Source organism: Ranitomeya variabilis, chromosome 2, assembly GCF_051348905.1.
Source record: "Ranitomeya variabilis isolate aRanVar5 chromosome 2, aRanVar5.hap1, whole genome shotgun sequence".
In the NCBI taxonomy this organism is placed as follows: domain Eukaryota; kingdom Metazoa; phylum Chordata; class Amphibia; order Anura; family Dendrobatidae; genus Ranitomeya; species Ranitomeya variabilis.
In genome coordinates, this window is record NC_135233.1 from 496,472,128 (window position 1) to 496,497,074 (window position 24,947).

At 44.2% G+C, this 24,947-nt stretch overlaps 1 protein-coding gene across 2 annotated transcripts; it reads right to left on the reverse strand.

Moving 5' to 3' along the window:
- Positions 1–10,579: 10,579 nt before the first annotated feature.
- Positions 10,580–24,939, reverse strand: MRPL21 (mitochondrial ribosomal protein L21). Of its 2 annotated transcripts, none has more exons than XR_013221597.1 (7): positions 24,703–24,939; positions 21,767–21,827; positions 20,394–20,479; positions 18,577–18,740; positions 16,574–16,626; positions 13,488–13,640; positions 10,580–10,692 (listed from the first exon to the last, which is right to left on the reverse strand). XR_013221597.1 is itself a non-coding variant. In XM_077288013.1 (7 exons), exons 1-7 carry the CDS (start codon positions 24,773–24,775, stop codon positions 10,628–10,630), a joined length of 606 nt encoding a protein of 201 aa, XP_077144128.1. In that variant the 5' UTR covers positions 24,776–24,869; the 3' UTR covers positions 10,580–10,627. The 2 variants fall into 2 exon arrangements, 1 of the variants encoding a protein (XP_077144128.1); XM_077288013.1 differs by having other exon boundaries at positions 13,488–13,591; positions 24,703–24,869.
- Positions 24,940–24,947: the final 8 nt, after the last annotated feature.

A 24,947-nucleotide genomic window follows, 5' to 3' on the forward strand; every position in this document is an offset into this window, starting at 1 on the left:
CCCCTAACCCTGACACACCCCTAACCCTAATCCCAACTGTAAATGTAATCCAAACCCTAACTTTAGCCCCAACCCTAACTGTAGCCTTAATCCTAGCCCCAACCCTAACCCTAACCCTAATGGGAAAATGGAAATAAACACCTTTTTTTTAATTTTTTAATTTTTTGCTAACTAAGGGGGTGATGAAGGGGGGTTTGATTGACTTTTATAGCGTTTTTTTAGCGGATTTTTATGATTGGCAGCCGTCACACACTGAAAGACGCTTTTTATTGCAAAAAATATTTTTTGCGTTACCACATTTAGAGAGCTATAATTTTTCCATATTTTGGTCCACAGAGTCATGTGAGGTCTTGTTTTTTGCAGGACAAGCTGACCTTTTTATTGGTAACATTTTCGGGCACGTGACATTTTTTGATCGCTTTTTATTCCGATTTTTGTGAGGCAGAATGACCAAAAACCAGCTGTTCATGAATTTCTTTTGGGGGGGCGTTTATACCGTTCCGCGTTTGGTAAAATGGATAAAGCAGTTTTATTCTTTCGGTCAGTGCGATTACAGCGATACCTCATTTATATTTTTTTATGTTTTGGCGCTTTTATACGATAAAAACTATTTTATAGAAAAAATAATTATTTTTGCATCGCTTTATTCTGAGGATTATAACTTTTTTATTTTTTCTTTGATGACGCTGTATGGCGGCTCGTTTTTTGCGGGACAAGATGATGTTTTCAGCGTTACCATGGTTATTTATATCCGTCTTTTTGATCGCATGTTATTCCACTTTTTGTTTGGCGGTATGATAAAGCGTTGTTTTTTGCCTCGTTTTTTTATTTATTTTTTTACGGTGTTCACTGAAGGGGTTAACTAGTGGGACAGTTTTATAGGTCGGGTCGCTACGGACGCGGCGATACTAAATGTGTACTTTTATTGCTGCTTTTTTTTTTATTTAGACCCGGATACCGTGGCCATTTTGGATCCAGGCCTGCTGCAGGGAGGAGGAGGTAAGAGACCCTCGGAGCAACGCGAGCCCCCTCCCTGCGCGATGCTTCCCTATACCGCCGGAACACTGCGATCATGTTTGATCGCAGTGTGCCGGGGGTTAATCTGCCGGGGGCGGTCCGTGAACGCTCCTGGCACATAGTGCCGGATGTCGGCTGTGATAGTCAGCTGACACCCAGCCGCGATCGGCCACGCTCCCCCCGTGAGCTCGCTATGACGTACTATCCCGTCAAGGGTCAGATAGGCCCAGGTCACCTCGACGGGATAGTACATCTAAGGTCAGAGAGGGGTTAATTTTGTGAAGACTCTCGGAGCTATCGACAGTCCAAAGGGCATTGCTGTATATTGATAAAGCCATATTTGACCTCTCATCAAAACCGCTACCCGTAAATATTGCTGATGTTCAATGAAGATTGGTAGATGGTAATACGCATCTTTTAGGTCAAGCACTGCCATAAGGCAATGGGGAAATAGAAGTTTTATAGTGGACCGGATAGACTCCATTTTGAAAGTATGAGTTTCTAAGAAGACGTTTAATCTCTTAAGGTTAATTATTGTTCTGAATGACCCGTCTGGTTTAGGAATTAAAAACAAAGGGGAATAAAATCCCTTTACTTTTTGATGGAACGGAACTTCCACTAATACCCCTTTAGATAGATTTAATATTTCCTGCTCCAAGGCCTCTTGTTGTGATTGAGACCTTAAGGAAGTCAATAGGAACGAGCCTATTCTGGCACTTGGCCACTCTCCTCCCACTCCTGTGTAGAGGTGGGATATGGGGTAATGAAGGGTTAATGTCACCTTGCTATTGTAAGGTGACATTAAGCCAGATTAATAATGGAGAGGCGTCAATTATGACACCTATCCATTATTAATACAACAGTATGAAATGGTTAAGAAAACACACACACACTATTACTAAGTACTTTAATGAAATAAAGACACATGTTGTTGTAATATTTTATTAGACTCTTAATCCACCTGAAGACCCTTGTCACCTGAAACAAAGTTTAAAAAAAAACAAACAACAATATTCCATACCTTCCATCGTTCTGTCCCACGTTGTCCATCTGAAAGGGTTAACTAATTTTACAAGCAGAAGCCTGTTAATGCAGCTGCCCCTGCCTGTAAAAACCCGGGGATGAATGGATTGCAGGGGAATGTCCTGTAGTTACCTTGAGTCGCGGTGATGCGCCCCCTGCTGGAGAGTGGCCAAGTGCCAGAATAGGCATTTAACCATTTATTTTACCCGCTACAGCGCCCAAATTTTGCACATACACACTAACATTAGTAGTGTGGAATATGCAAAAAAAAAAAAGGGATACGAGATGGTTTACTGTATGTAACCCATGTCTCATATCCTGTCGGGTTTGTGAAGGAGAAATGAAAAGCAGGCAATTGAATTACCGGCTTTTCTGCTATATCTCACTGAAATAAATAAATTATATATATATATATATATACATACATATATACATACACATACACACACACACACACACACACACATACATACACACACACACACACACACACACACTGTATATATGGTTTCCCGAACATTTGAGCCCATAAATCCATTAGATGTCGGTTTTGCAAGCCTGCGAGAAAATATCGCAGTACGGATGTCATACGGATTACATACGGAGGATGACATGCGCAAAATACGCTGCCACACCCTGCCTACGGATGACATACAGATCACTATTTTGGGAACATTTCTGCTTATTACGGCCGTAAAATACGGACCGTATTTTCATACGCTGAGTGTAATGCCGGCCTTACATGTGCTCCTTGAATCTGTGGAAGAAAATGATTTAAGGCATATTCTACCGCTCTTAATTCTTTCCAATTGGAAGAACATGTTAATTCTGCCTGATCCCAGGTATCTTGGGCCAGACTATCCTCCATATGTGCACCCCAACCCATAGGGCTGGCATTGGTGGTAATTATCTTAGAAGGGTCTATTATCCATGGTATACCTTTTGAAAGGTGCTCCATATCTAGCCACCAGAATAGGGATTCTATGACATCTATGGAAAGTTAGTTTACTTTCCAGATGTCCTTTTCCCTGAACCGACAATACTGCATACTGTAATTGACGGGTATGAAATTGAGCCCACGGCACAGCTGGAATACATGAGGATAATGATCCCAGTAAGGACATAGCCTTCCTTAGTGTCATGTGTGGGTTTTCTATTGCCTCTGACACTCTTGATTGTTTAGTCACTCTTTTTGACTGCGGAAGGAAGCATTTCTGACTTACGGAGTCTAGCTGGATTCCTAGAAATATTTGAACGGTTTCTGGATTCAGCCTGGACTTTTCGAAGTTGACGATCCAACCCAACTCCTGTAGGGACGAGATCGTATTAGATAATCGAATCTTACATTGAGGTATAGAATTTCCTACTACTAGAAAATCATCTAGGTAGGGTATTATCAAAGTGTCCCGTTGGCGTAGATGAGCCATCACTTCCAATATCACTTTTGTGAAGATGCGGGGAGCCATAGAAAGCCCAAAGGGCATTGCTACATAGTGAAAGTGACGAACCTGTCCTGCCAGGATGACTGCTACCCTTAGGTACTGCTGGTGTTCGGCATGTATGGGAAGATGATAGTAGGCATCTTTTAGGTCTATCCCGGCCATGACACATCTAGGGAACAAAAGCTTGATGGTGGAACTAATGGATTCCATTTTAAAAGTATGATTACGCAAAAAAATTTAATTTTTTGAGATTTATGATGGTTCTGAATGAACCATCTGGTTTATTGATCAAAAATAAAGGGGAATAGAACCCCTTCCCTTCTTGATCCTGGGGAACCTCTATCAAGACTCTTTTAGATAGAAGAGATAGGATCTCTGATTCCAGAGCCCTTTGTTGTTCCCGTCCTTTTGGTGATGTTACTACAAAAGAATCCCAAGGGATTCAATCAAACTCCAATTTTAAGCCGTATTGAATAATGTCCAGAATCCATTGGCTAGATGTTATTTGTTTCCATTTAGGAAAGAAAAATTTTAATCTACCGCCCACTTCATGGTCAGCGGTACTTGCTACGCTTCGTATTATAGGATCCGCTAAACAGAGCACCTTTTTGTTTTGGATCCTTTGTCTTCCAGCACTCCCTTTGAGTCTCAAGCGGTTTGTTTCTGGTAAAGGGGCGTCTTCTGAAGGCTCTCCTGTAAGATGGAAGAGATTGATTAGGGAAGCCTTTCTTTCTCTCTCCCGCTTTATTTTAGGAGCTCATCCAATGTTTTCCCAAAAAGGAACTCACCTTGGCAAGTAATCGCACAAAGTTTTGCCTTTGCCTGTGCATCCCCTTTCCAGTTTTTTAACCAGAGTGCTTGCCGGGCTGTGTTTACTAGGCCGGTTGATCAGGCGTAGCGAATCCACAGAGGAATCTGCCAGGAATGCTATCGCTTCTTTTATTAGAGGGATTTTCGGTAAGTGACTCTCTCGAAGTTCTACCTCTAATTTGTTCCTCCACCTGTTCCATCCACACTAGTAGTGACCTTGCGGTGCAGGTACTAGAGATAGCTGGCCTGAATGCCCGCGTGTTACCTTCCCACGATCTTTTTAGTAAGGCTTCCGCTTTACGGTCTAACGGGTCTGTTAGAACCCCTGAATCTTCAACTGGTAAGACCGACTGTTTAGAAGTTGAAGCAACTGCGGCATCAACCTTTGGCACCTTTGACCAGGAATTTAGTTCCTCATCGCTGAAGGGATAGCGTCTCTTAGAGGATGATGGTAGGAAACCTCTTGAATTCTGCTTATCCCATTCTTTTTTAATTAGTTCTTTAATAGTGGGTATAACGGGGAAGGATCTACGTTTTTTCTGTCCTAACCCCGCAAACATGATGTCTTGAGCTGATTTTTTTCCTTTCTCGTCTGGGCACCCCATCGTGCTTCTGACCGATTTTACCAAGTTGTCTATACTGCTGTTAGGTAGACAAAGCCCCCCTTCATTCTCGGATGAACTCGGCTGGGATCCAGATTCGTCTGAGGATCTATGTACATCCTCTGATTCTGAGCTTGCTGGAGATCGGGACCTGCTTGGTTGGCGGGTATTGGTGCTACTTGTATGCGCCAAACCCTGCATTTCTTCTCGGATTATGGCTCTAACATCAGATGGAGTCATTATATTCTCCTGCCGTAAGGTTAGCATAATACATTCTGAGCATAACCTCTTAGCATACGAATCCGGAAGGGGCTGCGTACATAAGGCACATTCCTTGTGCTTGGACTTGTGTTTCCTTTTCTTAGTCTAGAGGAAGGGGATACAGGAGGAACATAGATCAGCATATAGGAAGAGGCTTTTTTTTAAAAAAAAAAAACTCACCCAGTGAAGCTGACAGGTATCGCTTGTGGAGGCAGATTTTTTGGCAAGTGATCCTTCTGTTTGGTGGTAGATCTCTTTTCTGGAGGTTGACCACCACTTTTAGTGCTGCTCCTAGCACTTCTCTCCTTACTGGGAGAACGCTGCTCTGCTGCAGGCAGGTGCGCTTCATCGGCCGGTGAAGCCATCTCATACACACCGGTCCGACGCCAGCGCCGCTTTTTAAATCTGGCGCCGAATCTCCTGCCTCCCCAGACTCAACCCAGAAGTGCTCCGTCGACTTCCGGGTTAGACGTGCCGCTCTCTCTCACCATGCGGCGGCCGGAGGTATTAAGCCGGCCGCTGCAGCGCGCGCGTCCTCATGGAGCCGGGCGGACCAGCGGTGACCGGACCGGACCATGGATGGCTGGCCAGACGAGGGGGGGAGGCTGCAAGCAGGGGCTCCCTGGCCGCTGCTTCGGGAACCGCAGCCCCTGCCGTTCCCACAGAACAGACACAGGCGGGTGCATGGCCCAGGGATCCTCTTCATCTGTAGGTAAGCAGGGATTCCTATAGAAACAGGAAACCTAAACTGAGGAGAGGGGACCGCCTCCTTTTATTCTGTAGGTTTCCTGTTCCTATGGGCAGATCCCTCTCTCTCATGTGGGGTGCTGTCGTGGCGAAGGGTAAAAATGACAATCTACCACCAAAGATCTGTTCTAACGGGGTTTATCTTCAGATTTAATTGGGCGCTTCCCAAAGAATGTTCCAATCTGTTTGGAGTCTCTATTGGTCCAGCGGTCCTGGTTTTTAAAATCCTTCCTCTTATTAAATATGGGCTTCCAGAATGCTCTCCCTGGCATGGAAGGCCACATAACTTAGATTTCGTTTGGGGATCTCCTTTCCACCCCTTTAGCCACAGAGCTCGGCGAGCCGCGTTAGTCAGACCTGCTGATTTGGCCGCTAACCGTATAGAGTCAGCCGATGAGTCCGCCAAGAAGGCTGTAGCACCCCTGATTAAGGGTATAGAAGAGATCAGTTTCTCTCTAGAAAGGCCACCTCTCAACTCTTCCTCTAAGGCTAGTTTCACACTAGCGTCGGGAACAACCCGTCGCTGTGCGTCAGGCCGACGTTCCCGACGCTAGGGTGGTCTCCGCCGCACAACAGGGGCAGCGGATGCATTTTTCCCACGCATCCGCTGCCCCATTGTGAGGTGCGGGGAAGTGCGGGGAGGTGGGGGCGGAGTTCCGGCCGCGCATGCGCGGTCGGAAAAAGTGGACCGTCGGGAGCAAAAAACGTTTTTTTCTCCCGACGGTCCGCTACCACACGCCCAAGCGTCGCAAAACGGACGCGACGTTTGGCAATGCGTCGCAAATGCGTCGCTAATGTTAGTCTATGACGAAAAAACTTATCCAGCAAGAACTTTTGCTGGATGCGTATTTTCGGCAAAACGACGCATTTGCGACGTATTGCAGTTAACGCTAGTGTGAAACTAGCCTAAGTCGTTCAACCAGACTAACATGGACCTAGCAGTGCATGTAGCTGATATAGCCGGTCTGAACGCTCATGTACAGGATTCCCACACTCTTTTTAAAAGGGAGTCAGCTTTACGGTCAAGCGGGTCTTGTAAAGAACCCGAATCCTCCACTGGCAACAAAGATTTCCTAGACGTGGATGCCACTGCAGCATCCACCTTTGGGGCATGTGGAAAAATCCTCGTCATTAAAGGGATAGCGTCTTTTTGACGAAGACGGCAACCCTCTTTGTCCCTGGTTTTCCCATTCTTTCTTGATCAAATTTTTTATTGCTGGTATTACTGGAAAAGAAGGTATTTTCCTTTCTGATAGGCCAGCAAACATTATGTCCTGTGGTGTTTTATGGTCTTTAGTGTCTTCAATGTCCATGGTGTTACAAACTGATTTGACTAAATTATCAATGCTGTCTGTGGGAAAGCATGTGTCTTATTCACCATCTGAGGAACCAATTTCTTGGGAAACGTCCGAATCTTTATCCTCAAACTCAGAAGACTGTTCAGACCTGGGCAAATTGTATCTCTTTCTAGCCTTACACTCAGGAATACTGTCAGAGCCTCGAAAAGCCCGTAATTTGTCTCTAATCATTTCCCTGATATCTTCCGACCTTACTGAAGATTCCTCACGCAAGGTGGATTCAATGCATGAGTGACACAATTTCTTTATATAGCTATCTGGGAGCGGCTGGGAACATTAAGCACATTGCTTGTGTTTCGTTTTTCCAGTTCTTTTCTCCTAGGGTATATAGAAAAAGAGGGAACCATAATCAGCCTAATAGGGTAGATACACACTCACCCCAGTGAAGCTGCTGTCAAGGTACCGGCTGAAGAGGAGGAGACGGAGGCACAGATTGAGGCATACATCGGTCCGATCTTTTATCCCTGGTGCTCTTTGTAGAAGATCTGCCTTTGGAGCATCCGCTGCTTGTATGGCTGCCTGGTGTAATAGCGGTGACTTCAGGTGAAGCCATCGCAGGGTCCTGGGGAGATGCCATGATGGACGCCGGAATATCAGCGCCGGCGTTCTTTTATTTAATGGGGGCCGCCATCTTCTTCCTGCCGCACCCGGAAGTGACCGTTACTTCCGGGTCGCGGCCATGCTGTATGCGCCTGCGCACCCATCGGTATTAGCGCAGGCGCCGTCCATCCTCCTGCATCACCCCGGAAGTTCTGGCATCACTTCCGAGGGAAAATATACTGGGCTCCACGCTGCCTGCGCACCACCGGAGATGGCGCCACAGGATCTCCTACCTCAGTGCTTTGATGCCCGCAGGTCAGCCGGATGGATCTCCGTGAGCCAGGCGACTCCCCGGACCTGGCCTCACGGTACCTGCCAGCAGAGGGGGGGGGGGGGGGAAGCTGAATTAGGACCCCTGACGCTGCTTCCAGCTCTGGAGCCCTTGCCGTCCCCTAAGGTAAACTGCACAAGCGGCATCCAGGCTGGGAATCCTCTTCTCTCCACGCGTTTCCCGTAGGAACAGAAAACCAACTGTGGGAGCGAGGGGGACCGCCCCTTTTATCTCTCCATAGGGTTTCCTGTTCCTAGGGGCGGATCCCCTCTCTCAAGTGGGTGCTGTCGTGGCGAAGAGAAAATTAAGCTTTTTCCTCAACTTTTGTAGAAGTCTTTTTCCAAAATGACCTTTTTTTTTTTTTTAGGGACAAACAATAGGACGTTGAACACGATATTCCTGGGTCTCCGGGTGAGAAGTTTAGTCAATGTTGAATACTCAAAAAATTATGCAAATGTTTGTGTCTTGGCCAAAATGCGCATGCTGTTGCTCATCTGTTGCAGGTTGGTCACGCGAATCGTCCCCTGCCAGATGCTGATATCAGTAGACCGGAGGGGGATGCAGCAACATTCTGGGAGGAGGTATTCATTTTTTTTTTCTCCTTCATCTCCTGGACCCATTTGTCATGGTTTGTCTAGTAGGGGCAACACGTTTAAACAGGAGTGACCACTGATCCTTTATGAAGGGATTTTAGGGAATTAGACCGCAGCATGACTCTTGGCCATGTGTTATATTTGGTTTTGCAGCTCAGTTGTATTAAAATACAAAAATGGCAAAATTGCAAATCCAATCATGTCCCATGGTCCAGAGTGGCAGTGTCTGAATGAAAATAGTAGACCCAGTGTTCGTGTGTTCTTTCTGCAGGAGCACACGACTCCTCTGCCTACTCGCTTCCTTGTTGACAGGGGGGCAGTGCCCTCCTGAAAATGGAGGGTTCAGACCAGCACAATAGCTGTGCTGCTAGTCCAAACTGAATGCTGTCACCCCCCACACCCTCATGCTGCGAGCAGAGGCAGCTTTGCCACCGCAGCATGGGAGAAGCTTAGGATCGAAGCAATCCTTCAGTATTCAGCAGCGCTTACCGGCCAGTATAGAGCCTACAAGTGATGTGAGCGCCTTGCCTAGGTAACCGACCACTCCCAAACTGCAGGATGGACGATAACCATGGCAAAGAGCTGTACACAATTAAAAATCCCTCTGAACTTGTAAAAAAAAAGAAAAAAAAAAAAAAAGCTATATTTTAATACAAGGAACACTAAAAAGGTGTGGGGTATTTTTTTTTTTTTTTTTAAAGAGGAACTTTGTAATCAAAGTAAATGAGGAACATTTGAAGAGCTACTTAACTTGTGTGAGTACTGGTTGTAGGCATTGTGCGCATTTCAAAGTGTTTCAAAATAAAAACTAAAAACCCCAACCTTGTAAAAACGGCTATGAAAAACGCATTCAATTCACAGGATCCTACAATGGAAAACTTCTATAAAATTGGTAGAAACCGCAAACTATTTCCAAGCTCTCTGGGTCCAATTAAAACTGGTGTTCTACACATCCGCCAGTCTAATGAGGAGGTGTTCTGGAGTAAGAGGTGCTGAATTTATTAACAGGCTTACGCTACTTCAGGAACTGAGCGCTTCTTCAAACATTTGAAAATTGTACATTAATCTGGTCGGTAAACACTGTAAATACTCACACTATTTGGCATCTCCGTCACAGTGCAGAGCTGGAGAATCATATTGCTACATCATTTCTACTTCATAATGGAAGCCATAAAAACAATACCCAAAACAGAATTGCTGAATTGTGAGTTATTTAGAACTTCGCCACACAGTTTTTCACCCCCCCCAATAACGGAAGGTGTTACTGGAAGACAAAGTTTCTGTTTACTTCAGTTACCGTACTTTTTAGCAGATCCATTTTAGTAGTGTGAGCCCTCATCATTCCCAATATACAGTACAGTATAAGACCCCACAGCCTCCCTATTTACAGTATGAGCCCCCACTGCCCCCGTACACGAGGCCACACATCCTCCCCATACATTATGAGCACCCCCACAATATACATCATGAGCTCACCACAGCCCCATTATATACAGTATCAGCCACCATTACATTCAGAGTTATTTTCATCCTGAGGATGCAGATAGCAGTGAAATTGGAAAGCGGGGCGGATGGCTCATGGTGTGGCCCTCTGGACCAGTGTTTGTAGGCCGGACTGGAACCACAAAGGGCTGTATGTGGCTCGCACATGCCTAGATCTGCCAAAAACAATGGCTTTGAGATCTGCAAATGTGGAACCTTTACGGGCTTTGCTTTTTTTTTTTTTTTGCTACCTACGGAACTATTATTATTCAACACGACACATTTGGTGAAATGTCCTCTTTAAGAGATGATACAGTAATAGAATTAAACAGAAATAAGTAAGAAGCTAATAAGAAACAGACTACTTGTATGATTTAAAGCCATTTTTAATGACAAAATTATATTAAAAAAATATATAAAGTCAAGATAAAGTAGGAGCAATTTCAATGGAATTGATCCTTAGAATTGTCTGTCTGAAGGTGGTTACTGAAATACAAAGAAAAAAAGGTTATAGTTACACAGAAGCAGTGTTCATTAACATATATCCTTTTATCTAAAAGGTTACATTAAAGGGAATCTGTCGCCAGGTTTTTGCTATGTAATCTGAAAAAGGCATAATGTAGGGGGCAGAGACTGATTCCAGGATGTGTCACTTACGGGGTTTTTTTCTGCAGTTTTGGTAAAATCAAGTTTCATCTACTGCAAATCTAGCAGTTCTCTGAATATCAAGGTCTCTATAACCCTACCACACCACTGATTGGCATCTTTCTGCCTATGCACTGTGTACGCAGAAAGCTGCCAGTGGTGGGGGCGCAGTTATACAGCGCTCATGAATAGGAAGGGCTAGTTGGCAGTAGGTTTACTAGTCCTCTAGTGATAAAATCAGTTATCAGCAGGAGATTATCAAAACTACACTAATCAACCCAGTAAGTGACACATCACTGGAATTGGGGTCTCAATGACATTTCCTTTACAGAAGTTTTCCAATACTTAGGTCATCAATATCAGATGGGTGGCTGTTAGTTGTTTGCAGCTGCATCAGCTAGCAGATGTTAAGTCTAAAGAGTTGGCACAACACTGCTCCATACACTGGGTAGTGGCCGTTCTCAGGTCACTTCAATAGGAGCTGAAGTACAGCCCCTGAGAAGACCTAGTGTACAGAGAGGCTTCCTCACCAGACCCCCATATCTCCTCTCCTTGTCTGCTCAGTACTCGACCATCTCCAGGATTTCTCCTGCGCTTCTCCCGGATTTCTCCTGCGCTTCTCCCATGCTCTGGAACTCACTACCCAAGCCAGTCAAACTCTCTCCCACTGATGAAACCTTTAAAGCGCAACCTACAGATACAGATCCACAAATATCCCAACCTAAAATAACCCTAAATTACCCCAGAATAAGTGCAGCTTCTACCCCCTCACCCACCGTAGATTGTGTATGCCATTGCCGGCCGGGCCCTCTCTCCCTCCATAAGTGTCATTTTGTGCTGTTCCCGTACCTTATGTTACACACCCTCATACATAGGTTATGACTAGTGATGAGCGAATATACTCGTTACTCAAGATTTCGCGAGCATGCTCGGGTGTCCGAGTACTTTTTAGTGCTCGGAGATTTAGTTTTTCTTGCCGCAGCTGAATGATTTACATCTGTTAGCCAGCATAAGTACATGTGGAGGTTGCCTGGTTGCAAGGAATCCCCACATGTACTTATGTTGGCTAACAGATGTAAATCATTCAGCTGCGGCAAGAAAAACTGAATTTCCGAGCAGTAAAAAATACTCTGAGGACCCCCGAGCGTGCTCGAGAAATCTCGAGTGACGAGTATATTCGCTCATCACTAGTTATGACCTGTGAACCCTGTGTACCCATCTTCATATGTACAAGGTCCTTAAAATAAGGGTGTACTACCAACGGTAACCAGTCAGCTGCCCAGCCCCTCTTTACCACCACGTCTCAGCTCCATGCCATCTCTGCAATTTAACATGCCCAATTCTGTCTCCGATTTCTACATACCAAGTTTTATCCTTTATTTGCACTAAGCATGAGTAGTCTGGTGTGAGATCGATTGTGCTGGACTTGTTCTGCCTCCCATCTAGTGAGCAGGCCCATCTGTGCGTGATTTACACCATTTTCAGGAGTGACGTTGCCGCTGACTCCTTGGAAATCCTGCACATGCAGCGGACATTCTGCTTCCATGGGTATGTGGAGAGAGCTGATGATCCTGGGGGGCACAGACCCAGCTTCCTTCCAGAACATGTGGGCGATTTGCATTCGCCTTACAAATATGTAATTCCCGCACAGAGGGGCGTGCTTACAGGATGCGAGACAGGACTAGCCCAGGGAAATCAGCCGGACTAGCCCCAAGACATTTTCATAACACACACACACACACACACTAACCCGATGTTGAAAGCATCTAGAAAAATTGAGAGACACATAAAAAGGATGGTTACAATGCAGAAATAGCGTGGAGGAGAGACAGAGTGGCGGTTTAGGGGTTAGGACACCTGACCGATCACCTTTAATATAAATGATATTTGTCTTGTTAGCAATAATAGCCATGTGCTTTATTATAAAATGTTGTTAATAGTAACAATAAATTAGTAAGGAAAGGCCACTGAAATTAAAGTCTTGGAAAAAAAAAACATGCCGTTTGCTGAAACTAATGCGCCTTTAAAACTATCTACACTTGTTTTATAAAATAAACTTTTTTTTTTTTTACTTAATTATTGATCAGGGTTTGTTAAGTTATGAATCTTTGTAAAATACGCCATGATTATTTTGCTTCCTTCTAGCTTTGACATAATGCTGAAAGCCCTGGTTTGTCCGTCCACTTCCTTCTGTCTGTGCAGCTGGTTTGAAGAGCAGATCTAGGTGATACCCGTACTCCGAGGATGAGCTCCTCTGCTCCCCGTCGCCTTGTTCACACCAAATAGCTCGGAGAAGAGGAGCAGACAAGCTGACCGAGAATGGATATTAGCTAGACCTGCTACTAAGGCAGCATGAAGTAGGCCGACAAGCCAGCACTGTCAGCATCGGGCCAACGATAGAAGGAAGCAAAATAGGTAATGACGTAGATTCATAATGTTATTACTAGTCAGCATTTGTAACAAACAGAATAAAGGGTTATGTTATTATTTAAATAGATCTGTTATACATTCAAACTACCCCGAGTGCCAGGTTTATTGCTATTATCGGATTACTGGTTGGAACCCTAATTATGCACCAGAGTCACTCCACCAGGAGTGCTGTATACCCCTTTTTCGTCATGTATGAAACAACTTACTTTTCTTTTTCTGATATCGATGCCGTCTCCAAAACTTCATGTTAATCTTTGGATAGGACTCGGTCTTTTCAATCACTGTTGCTTCAACTCGTACCAAGTCTTTCCTGTGGGAGATTCATAGACACTGAAAGCTCAGCAAAGCTGGAACAGAATCTAGAACACAACCAGGAACATCTATCATCATATACAACAGTGATCAGAGATAGGAGGCAGCTAATGGCGAAAGAGGATATTTCCTACACCATGTCCTTACAGTATTACTACACGGCAGTAAATGTAGGAAGTGTTCCAGGACTACACTGCACAAGGATAGGCGTCCGCCTCCCAACACCCCACCACTCAGCTGATTGATATTCCCTTCATCGTCTGGTATAGGCAGCTCAGGACTATTCAAGTAAAATGGGACTGAGCTGCGATCCAAGCACAGCCCCTGCAAAATATACGGAGTGGTACCTTGTGAACAATGAAGGCGATGTTGCACTCGCCCAGGTGCAGAGGCCCCTTCGATCAGAGAAAGCGTGGGAAGTTTATAAATCTGATATTAAAAGGACCTTCCGAAAAATAGGATTGCAGCCTCATAGTACCAGAAAATCCCTAATAAGATGATGGATTCGGTTAAGACAGATTTGCAAAATGCAACCAAGAGTAAACACTCAAAGCAGTTCTTACTGGATAAGGCTACTTTCACACTAGCATGTACACCAATAGAGGAACAAACCGAAGGAGCAATTCCCAATATAACACCATTTATTAGTTAAAATAACTACAGTACAAAAAATACATTTAATGCAATTATCAATGAAAGAAAGAGTACATATCAGACGGAAAAAAACCATCTGTCAACTGATGTCGGCAGAAATAGAAAAATAACGGGAACAAAACACCAAGACCAAAGAGACCTAAGAAGTTACCCAGGAAGCTATATGCCAATAAGCTCTAATCATTGTGCTAAAGGCAGTCTGTTATCTTGAATGTAAATGAACAGCGTCAAAGATGCCTATCAAAGCATAACACTGCCTCACATATTGCACTAGACCCATAAGCCTAAAATAACATTAATCCAAATTATAGCATAAGAGCAACGGCATATGCATAATACCTGTGGTCATGATGGCCCAAGTGTCCGACCCGCAATAAAGCACCTTCTTTCATTGATAATTGCATTAAATGTATTTTTTGTACTGTAGTTATTTTAACTAATAAATGGTGATATATTGGGAATTACTCCTTCGGTTTGTTCCTCTATTGGTGTACATGTTCATGCGGAGGTTTAAAATCTTCCCCCTCCTTTTCGGTTGTTCTGATTAGTATATGAGGTGTTCTCTTTCAGTGCATACTTTCACACTAGCGTCATACTCGGCCCGTCGCAGTGCGTCGGGCCGATGTACCGACGCTAGAGTTGTATACGCCGCACAACGGGGGCAGCGAATGCATTTTTCCAGCGCATTCGCCGCCCCATTGTGAGGTGCGGGGAAGTGCGGGGAGGTGGGGGCGGAGTTCCGGCCACGCATGCGCGGTCGGAAATGGTGGTCCGTCGGGAGCAAAAAACGTTACATGTAACGTTTTTTGCAGCCGACGGTCCGCCACAACACGGCGCAACCGTCGCACGACGGTTGCGATGTGTGGCAATGCGTCGCTAAGGTTAGTCAATGGTGAAAAAAACGCATCCTGCAAGCACTTTTGCAGGATGCATTTTTTCGCCAAAACGACGCATTGCGACGTATTGCAAAAAACGCTAGTGTGAAAGTAGCCTAAAAGAGGGAAAAAGACAAAACTGGGGCGCATCTAGAAAGACCAAGAAGAAGCAAAAATGAGATGGATGAAAAAGCAAAGTCTGACCTAAAAGACTTTGTCAATGGCAGCAAAGCCCCCAAGGAGAGATTGTGTGCCCTCGAAAGAAGGATTAGAAGGGTTTTCCAGGACAACACGCAGAGGTTTTTCCAGGACAGGCTTTGAGCTGCGACTGGCAGTCTGGGGACACCCACTGATCAGCAGAAGAGGCATTGCTGGCGGGAGGGGGATATAGCCCATTAACAGTCAAAGAGCAATCATAACATCCAATTGTCAATTAATACATTTCCAGGAGAACCCCCACAGCACTTAATAGGGCTGATGTACCATCCAGATAGAGCACCATTATTTCTTAGTGATAAAATGGACAGCCCACATGCACCAAGACCCCTTTCACACATCAGTTTTTTGCCGTCAGTCACAATCCGTTGGCTCGACGGATCCGTCGCAGATTGTGAAAAACTGATGCGATGGATTTGTTTTTTCGACGGATCTGACTAAATAAATCGGAGCATACTCAGTTTAAAAAAAACGGAATTCGTTGCCGGATTCCGTCATTTGACAGATCCGACGCCCATAGGCTACCATTCAAGCAAACGACGGACGGCAACGGATCTTTCGCTGTCCGTTTTTTCGACGTACACAAAAAAAAAGTTACTCTACCTGTTGTCTCCGGCCACCGGACAAACAATTTTCGACGGATCGGGCGAACAACGGATGAAACGTTGAGGCCATTCATCGCAATTCGTCGCTAATACAAGTCTATGAGAAAAAAAAAAAACGATCCAGCGGCATCAGTCGCTGGATTAGTTTTTTTTTTTTTTCACAATTCGATGGATTGCGACTGATGGCAAAAAAACTGGTGTGTGAAAGGGACCTAAGACCGACACATCACAAATCCGATGTTTGAAGAAGGTCACGCGAGATGACAAACATCAAATCCTATATCTCTGGACAGTACAACAATTCATTGACAAGTGATAACCGAGTGCGGAGTTCTTTCTATTGTATTAGCAGCGGTGGGGACCCTCTGCACCCACCAGAATCCGCTCAGATCACGGTGCAGAGCAGAATACGAGGATCTAATATATCACACATGTCCGGAGAGACGCCAGACCCTCTCTGTATGTAATACAGGATCAGAGCTAAACTAAGAGTCTGCTGGGAAATAAGGACTATTGGAACGGTGATACATTACAGCAAGCAAAGAAAAAGTTTCCGCTGATGTATATTTTCTATACACAAAATGAGACTACAATAAAAATCTGTCTTATGGGATACAAACATCTACTTACCCAAGGAGAGGCTTTCCTACCAAAGTGAAATTATCACTGCCGACAAGCAAAACCTAAATAAGAGGCAAAAATAGACAAAGATATTAGATGTCACAAAGTGATACATTAATATAGATTTAAGTAAACTGATGAGATGATAAACCAGACATCCAGGAGGAGGAACTCCTTTAATAGTAATAAGGCTTTTAGTTTAGCATTCCTGGAGACTATAGATTGCATCGCAACCCCATCCAGCGTTGGTTGTAGTAATAATCACAGAGATGAATTGGATTTCTAACCAGATACTGGCACTGTATCTATATAACGGTGGATGAGTCGTCCTGCCTGAAGCCGGGGTAGGCGACGCCTGCGCAGTGTAGCTCTAGAGTCAGTGTGTGCGCATACCGCACCATTTTATGGAAGACATTGTGTATGTAAATTCACAGTCAGTGTCTTAACAAACTGGCTCTGATATCGCGTGAGGCGCACGCATTGACTCCGACAGCATTTTATTGAAAAATTGTACTACAACGTCTACATAGCAATGCGCACGTGCCGGCCATAGGGATAATGGTGACGGCCAGCGCGTGCTCACTACTATGTTGACGCCAGGGTGGATTGATTTAAATCACGCCGATTTAAATCATGATTTAAATCACGATTTAAATCAAAAGATTTTTTTCTATTTAAATCGGATCGATTTAAATCATGATTTTAATCATGATTTAAATCAAAAGGTTTTTTTTAATATAAATCACGATTAAAATGAGAAGTGAGAGCAGTGCGCATGTGCGCCCATAGTTACACGGACGAAACTAGGGGCAACGATCTAACGCCAGGGTGAGGGGGGGACCCCAAAGTAAGTAAAAATCTTTTTTGTTTTACTATATGGCAATAGGTAGGTGTTTAAAAGCAGCATGTCTTAATTGTATAAACTATTAATAGCCTCCACATTTTGTTCATACTGCCCCTTTAATTCCACACTTCTAGCTTGGTTTCACTTTTGGTTTAGTTTCTTTTTCCATTCAGTTGACATGCCCAAACTTGTTGGATAGTCAGCATCCTACAGAAACCTCTGGAAGAGCATGGCATTGTGAATGTTACACATATACAGCCTTTATTCTACTGAGTTAAACAACTCAGCTTTATCTCATGATGGAAGAACCTTTGGATGGTAAAATATTTTCCTCAAAAAGCAGTTTATTGAAAAAAATCCGATTTAAATCAAAAAAATCCGATTTTTTTGATTTTTTTAAAAAAACATTGATTTTTATCCACCCTGGTTGACGCTGTAGTAGGATTTTTCAATAAAATGCCGCCGGAGTCAGCGCATGCGCATCCAGCGATCTCCGGAGCCATTTTATTGAAGACACTATATATGCGAATTCACAGACAGTCTTCATACAAATGGCGCCAGATAGCATGGGATGCGCATACGCTGACTCCGGCGGCATTTTATTGAAGAATTCTACTACATAGCAGTGAGCACTCACCGGCCTTCGCCATTATCCCTATGGCCGGCATGTGCGCACTGCTATGTTGATGTTGTAGTACACTACAATAAAATGGCACCAGATTCAGCACCTTCTCATACCACGATCTCTGGCACGATTTTATTGAAGACACTGTATAAATGTACCAATAAAAATCCTCGACACTTGGGTGTAGAACGGGTTCAATAGCTAGTAATACATTGCCAGGCAGCTGGAGAAGACAAATGACTACTGACATCAGGAAAAAAACTTTACATTTTTTTTTTTTTTAATGTGATTCTGTAATATAAAGCAATAGAAATTAATACAAAAAGTCAGCCACAAGAAAAAACAAATCATTGTCAATCCTAAAACGCACCAATGACCCAAATCTGAAAACGCACCTACAGAACGGGACATTTTTTGTAATAAAGACCATGTGTAAAAATCAATAAAAAATAAACATGCAACAAAAAATTTGGAGACAAGGTCATTTTTTGATGCAAATGATATGTGGATCTAATCCCATATATACTGTACAAGGAGCGGTACCTTTTCCAGCCGGATTCTGCCTCCACACTGCGCATGCACAGGGCCGTTAATTAAAATGAGGTCTTCGTTGGTGACTTTCCATTGTTTACTGGCAAGGTGGAAGATAACAAAGAGCCGTCCAAACTGTCCCGTGGCAATAAGGCTGTTTACTTTTTTAACAAGCTCTAAAAGAACGATAAGAATGATAAAAATGCCGGACATAACATGCTAATTAGCGGAGAAACATTGGCAGGGTTAGATATGCTAAAAACAAGGAGATTTTAAGCTTTCCTTGACCCATTAGAGCCGTATAAACACTGGTGAGGTCTGGAGAGGAGGCGGGTAATGTGCACGTCTATCTGTGATCTTATTGGGCCGCTCGTTATATGAGCATCTTACCGGCCTCTATAAATAATAACATGTGGGGATCAACATTATGTAGGGAATACGGGAGTCACAATGGCCAAGTAACGTCCTATGGTCATTTCCAGTGTTACTGCCTTGTTCACTCTTTGCAGCTGTGTATAAATGTTTTTACAAGTGTCATAGCCAAGACAATGATATTAAAAAAAAGGACATGTCACCGGTCTGAGCATATTATTCTGGAATAGTGACTGTAGAACTGAGTAAACCTTTTAAAAAAGTTAAAAAAAAGCTTGAATGTTTCGTATGAGTTCTGCAGAGATTAGCTTGCCAGGTTTTGGTTATAATCTGTTCCCCTCACTGACCTCTGCACAGATTGTGTAGAGTACAGCAGAGCAATGTGTCATTACAAACACCCCCATTTTTCATCTCCCAGCAGTCAGTGTGGAGTATTGCAGAGCTGCTGGTGGTGTGAAAGGAGAACTGTAGCTGCACAGGTGTTTATAATGACACTCAGCTCTACTGTAACTCCTCCCACCATACTGACTGCCAAGAGATGAAAGCTGGGGGTGTTCATACTCAACTCTGCTACATACTACACTTTAGGTGCAGAGATCAGGGCTGTTTATCATTATGTCTCAGGGTAGAAAGCATCTATTTTCTCATGACCTTCTGGAGGCGTATTCCTTTTTTCGTCTGCTTGGTGACTCTTGAAGAATATCTGATAAACCCCCATTGAGTTCATCATAAATTATAATCTAAAAACTTTACAAGCTAATATTTCTGCAATGAAGAAATAATAAAAAAAAAGGGGTTTTGTTCAGCTCTGCAGCCACTATTCCATGACGTGGTCAGTTTAACATGATTCAACTGGTGACAGGTCCATTAAGTAGAACAGTCCACTTTCAGTTAAAGGGAACCATACAGTTTGGATGTGTGTTTTCTTTTATCTGGATCCTATTTTTTATTCTATGTTTGCGTATATGCATATGCCAGAGTACAGCAGCAGTGAAGTTTGTCTCATTACAAAAATATCTGCAGGTGTCCTCTCAGCAAGTCCGCTTCCATCTCACAGGCAGCCACAGGCCAGAACAGCAGAGCGGACATCACTTTGAGAAGACAACTGCAAACGTTTGTAATGAGACAATATTCAACTCTGCTGTGCTATATGCAGGCACAGCCCTGCAGCAGAGATGACAGCCACAGCCACGAGCAGGGAGGAGAGAACTGATCACATACTGCCAATAAATTCACCTGCAAATCTGCCCTTAGCGCAGGATCGCTATCAGAAAAACTAATCTCCAATTCTTACAAAGAAGTGATCTGCAAGCCACAATGTGTGCAGCGAAACCGTGACGTCTGCAATGGGCAGAGGTTGGATCTAGCTTTAGTAGAAGCACAAAACAGGCCACAAACAACAGCCACTTCTGCTGCAATGAAATCAATGATCTGCTGTGGATGCTCCTGGAGCTCACCTCGGTGTTCCTCTGCTTCTGTAATGGGATCTGGAAGCTCGATCTTGGGCCAAGGTGGTTCAGATAAGGAGGTCTTCGGGACATAGCTGGAAAATAAGTTGCATTAGCACAAAAGCTGCACAAGTAAAAGCATAAAAACATTACATTGTTAGTTTTGTACCTGACACTAAGGAGAAGAAGTCAGAATTCTCATCCAGCTCTCCACTGGAGCAGCGTGCGTCAGGGCACTGGTCAATAGATGCCATAATAGCCATGAATACGCCTTTTAGTTACCCGCTCCAGAGTACCTCCTTCTGGTCACTGTGGGATGCCGTCATAGCTTACTACACTTAGTGAGTGACCTTGTGTTGGAAGATCAGCTCCATTGTAAAAGATGTCAGTGCTCAGCCCGGAGGCATTACATGTAGTGTATGTGGATACGGGGTCCCCAATGTCCAAGCAAAGTCTGCTATCTGCTGAGGGTTTCACTGATCTATCAGCGTCTGCACACTATTATGCAAAGCTGGCAGATTTTAATACAATCCTATAGCTTTTGTTGCGGGAGAAAATGTGACCATCTGCTATTTGGCCCATGGATCTATTACTACTTAAAAACCAGAGAAAAAAAGATCCTCCAATAAATGTAAATAAAAAGGTAAATTTTATTGAACAATATCTAAAAAAATAATTAAAAAGGGAGAGGACATCACACAGAACAAGAAAGAAAAAGCCAACACCGAGCAGGGAAATTAATCATATAAATACAGCAAACATGGTTCCTTGCATTATGGCCCCTGAATAAATAGATGAAAATAAGTATTTTTTAAATAAACCAGGGAAAAGTGCAAGGTGCAAGCAAACAACTGAAGGAAGCATCCAAGAGGACAGAACTGGGTCAATTAAAAGAAAGTTTCTTTGCACACCATAGTTAAATTGCAATTGCACAAATTCTAAATACATTGTCAATCAAGGAAGTAAAAAGTACGTGTTCTAGACATGGGTGTGCATAGTTACCCAGAGTCCAGACTGCTGCAATGAACCCCTTGACACGCGTTTCGAGTATCTCTTCCTCACAACAGCACCGGCCCAAGAATTGTATAAGTGTTATTATTTAACTGGGGGGAAACCTCGGGATTCAGAAGGGGGAAGTCCAAGTAGTGGACAACCCCTGAAATAACGAATGGTAAAAGACTCCAGTGAAGTTGGGGTGACCCTCACATATGAACCAGATATGATAGGTGGCAGCATCATTTCAAAAAGAAGAGCAATAGAAATCATCCTCCATGTGTTATTGCTGTGCACATTACCATATTAATAAGACTGAAATCGCTCTTCCAGCAGCAGATATTGTTAATTCCAAGAATATTATTGAAAGATGAAGAGGTGACATTTACCTAGACGGCAGAGATGAACTCTGTGCGCTCATACCCCGGAGGGACGATCGGAGCAATGACGCTGAAAGAGAACATGGGTTTTCATTAAATCAAGAAGCATCATGGAACAAGAAAAAAAGTGCAATCTTACAACCAATCTTCAGTATAATCCCCTTGAAGCCAGAATATGGCAACAATAAGACTGGATGATCAAAGCTGATCATGGACTTGACATTTTTGGTCCAAAGATCATTTGGATGTCATGCGTGCGTCAGGCCTACTAATAGAGCACATGAGGGATATATTATCACACATATCAGTCACTGTCTCCTGCATGGATCAGTAACTCTCAAAAAGGGCTCAAAGCTGTCTACAAATCTGTCTGCAATGCCCATAATAATCTAGAGAGTGGCGCTGAATGGTTGGAGGTAGATGATGCTGGAGAAGATCATAAGGAGAAAGGCACAGGGAGAACCTGCAATGGCTTCTCTCCCACTCACGGACGAGGGGCTGTAGGCGCTGGTTGCAGCTGTATCATTCAACCATCCATGTGTTTGCAAAATCAGTGGCGCTCACCGCTCAGGATCAGAATAACATGGCTTCCAGAATCAGTGCTGGTATTCCAGCCTAGCCTCACTGAATGAACTAGGGCTGATATCAACCCCCATCCCCTCTTCTCCTCCACAGTACATTATGTGTTAACCCCTTGTGTTGTCCATTTACTTCAATGGACTTGCCAGACCATATGGACCAAGGTGCGTTCTTTAGTGTTTTTTGGCCTGGCTTATGATGCTGGTGGACAGGTAATAATTTTATTGCATTTTTATTTGGGCAATTTTTTAGTTACGTAATTCTGAAAAGTTACCTGACACTTCTGTTATACCTTGGTATGTGTGTACATGAAGAATAACACTACTTCTGGTTGTGATATGACCTGTATCCCGTATTTGGAGCAGTTTTGCTCTTATACTAAAAGTCTCAGCAGGATTTATATCTGGAGCTGACGTTGCGGTTTTATCCTGTATATCAGCATGGTAGGATCATGGATTACTTCATAAGAAGACAGTTACTGGGATTCGGAGACGTCCATGGACGGGTCACTCAGGGGTCCTCTCCGTCCAAGAATAGCACTAGATAAGAAGTCAGAGCACAGAGGAGGGTGGGCACTTCTCATCTAACAGGGGGACATTACTCATGTTCTGAGCCAGGAGCTACCGAGAACCGCGCAGGGGACGACCAAATATACATATGAAGGGGTTTCTCCTGGGAAACAACAAAAAGCTGGAAAATATACAGAAATTTGGAGATGCTTTTCATGACACAAAGCCCAATCCTCATCCTGTCCCATACATAGGGCAGAATTCAGGCATACAGTGAACAAAGGATGAAAATGAAATGAAGTCTGAGCTAAAACATAAACCGAACTTATGGTAACTAGCAATGGAAGAAAAGGGCTGTAGTGACTACAGGTGCTTCTCACAAAATTAAGAGTATTATAAAAAAAGTTCATTTATTTCAGTTCTTTAATACAAAAAGTGAAACTCATATTACATAGAGTCCTTACAAACAGTGATATATTTCAAGTGTTTATTTCTGTTAATGTTGATGATTATGGCTTGCAGCCAATGAAAACCCAAAAGTCATTATCACAGTAAATTAATACTTTATAACACCAGCTTGAAAAAATGATTTTAAAATCCGAAATGTTGGCCTACTGAAATGTATGTTCAGTAAATGCACCCAATACTTGGTTGGAGCTCCTTTTGCATCAATTACTGCATCCATGCAGCGTGGCATGGAGGCGATCAGTCTGTGGCACTGCTGAGGTGTTATGGAAGCCCAGGTTGCTTTGATAGCAGCCTTCAGCTCATCTGCATTGTTGGGTCTGGTGTCTCTCATCTTCCTCTTGACAATACACCATAGATTCTCTATGGGGTTAAGGTCAGGTGAGTTTGCTGGTCAATCAAGCGCAGTGATACTGTTGTTTGTACACCAGGTATTGGTACTTTTGGCAGTGTGGACAGGTGCCAAGTCCTGCTGGAGAATGACATTTCCATCTCCAAAAAGCTTGTCGGCAGAGGAAACTTCACACTACACCTTGGAAATCAAGGTCCCAGAGTCTGGAGAGGCCACAATCCAAGCTGCTGGAGGTCTACTGTGAAGTTTCTACAATCAGTGATGGTTTGGGGAGCCATGTCATCTGCTGGTGTAGGTCCACTGTGTCTTATCAAGGCCAAAGTCAGTGCAGCCGTCTACCAGGACATTTTAGAGCACTTCATGCTTCCCTCTGCCGACAAGCTTTTTGGAGATGGAAATGTCATTCTCCAGCAGAAAACACTGCCAGAAGTACCAATACCTGGCTTGTCACAAGATGGCGGCACGGGCCCGAAGCGGCGCTGGGAACAGATGAAGATGGCGGCTGGAGAGTATAATGCTAGGGGCAAAGAACTTAGTGTAGTAGCACCACTCCAGAGCAAAAGTAAAGAGAAACTTGGAGTGGTGCTTGAAGTCAATTTTATATATCGGTTTGTCTGTTTTTTCTCCTCTTCGGCACCGAGCCTGGAGTTTGGGTTTCCAAATATTTTCACCAGATTCAGGAGCGAGAACTCCTGTTTATAGTCGGTGCCCACCCTCCATCCTGACCACCTGGAGGACCAGAGCCGCCACGTGACCCACAAGGCTTTCATGAGGTGTCGCTGACAACCCAGCGGAACCAGCGCAGCCCCCCGAGCCCACACCTGCCCCCACACCCCACAGTCCCATCCCCACCAATAGGACCCCACAGCATGCTGGGAGTTGTAGTACAAGACCAGTGCATCACACAGGAGGACTGGAGCTGGTGACCTCGCTGATATAGCGGGCAGAAAGCAGCCCAGCCTTCTATCAGGAGGCGCTGCATGTGTCTGGTGACCCCAGGCCTCTGTGAATGTCACCTTCCATGCCTCACAGCCCCTTACCTGCAGCAGAGGCCCGGACACAGCCCCCGGCCACCACACTCCTCACCAGCCGCCCGCAGCAGGCGGCCGCCATCACCTGTCTCCTTCCGTACACCCTCTGTCACCGATTCCGTACACTGGCAGCCTGTGCGCTCTAGAAACGTCCCCACCCGGAAAAAAAGCACTGCGCGCTTAGTTCCGCTCAGACAGGAAGTGCGGGGAGTGGGAATGGTGACGCCGGGCACACAGCTGATACACGTCTGCGC

Excerpts from the sequence above, each read along its gene's own strand:
- MRPL21 (XM_077288013.1), bottom strand. The coding sequence starts at position 24,775 with ATGGCGGCCGCCTGCTGCGGGCGGCTGGTGAGGAGTGTGGTGGCCGGG. Across the intron at positions 13,592-16,573 it reads GTAGGAAAGCCTCTCCTTGG|GAAAGACTTGGTACGAGTTG; the intron begins GTAAGTAGATGT and ends AATCTCCCACAG. Across the intron at positions 10,693-13,487 it reads TCGATATCAGAAAAAGAAAA|TAACCACCTTCAGACAGACA; the intron begins GTAAGTTGTTTC and ends TTTGTATTTCAG.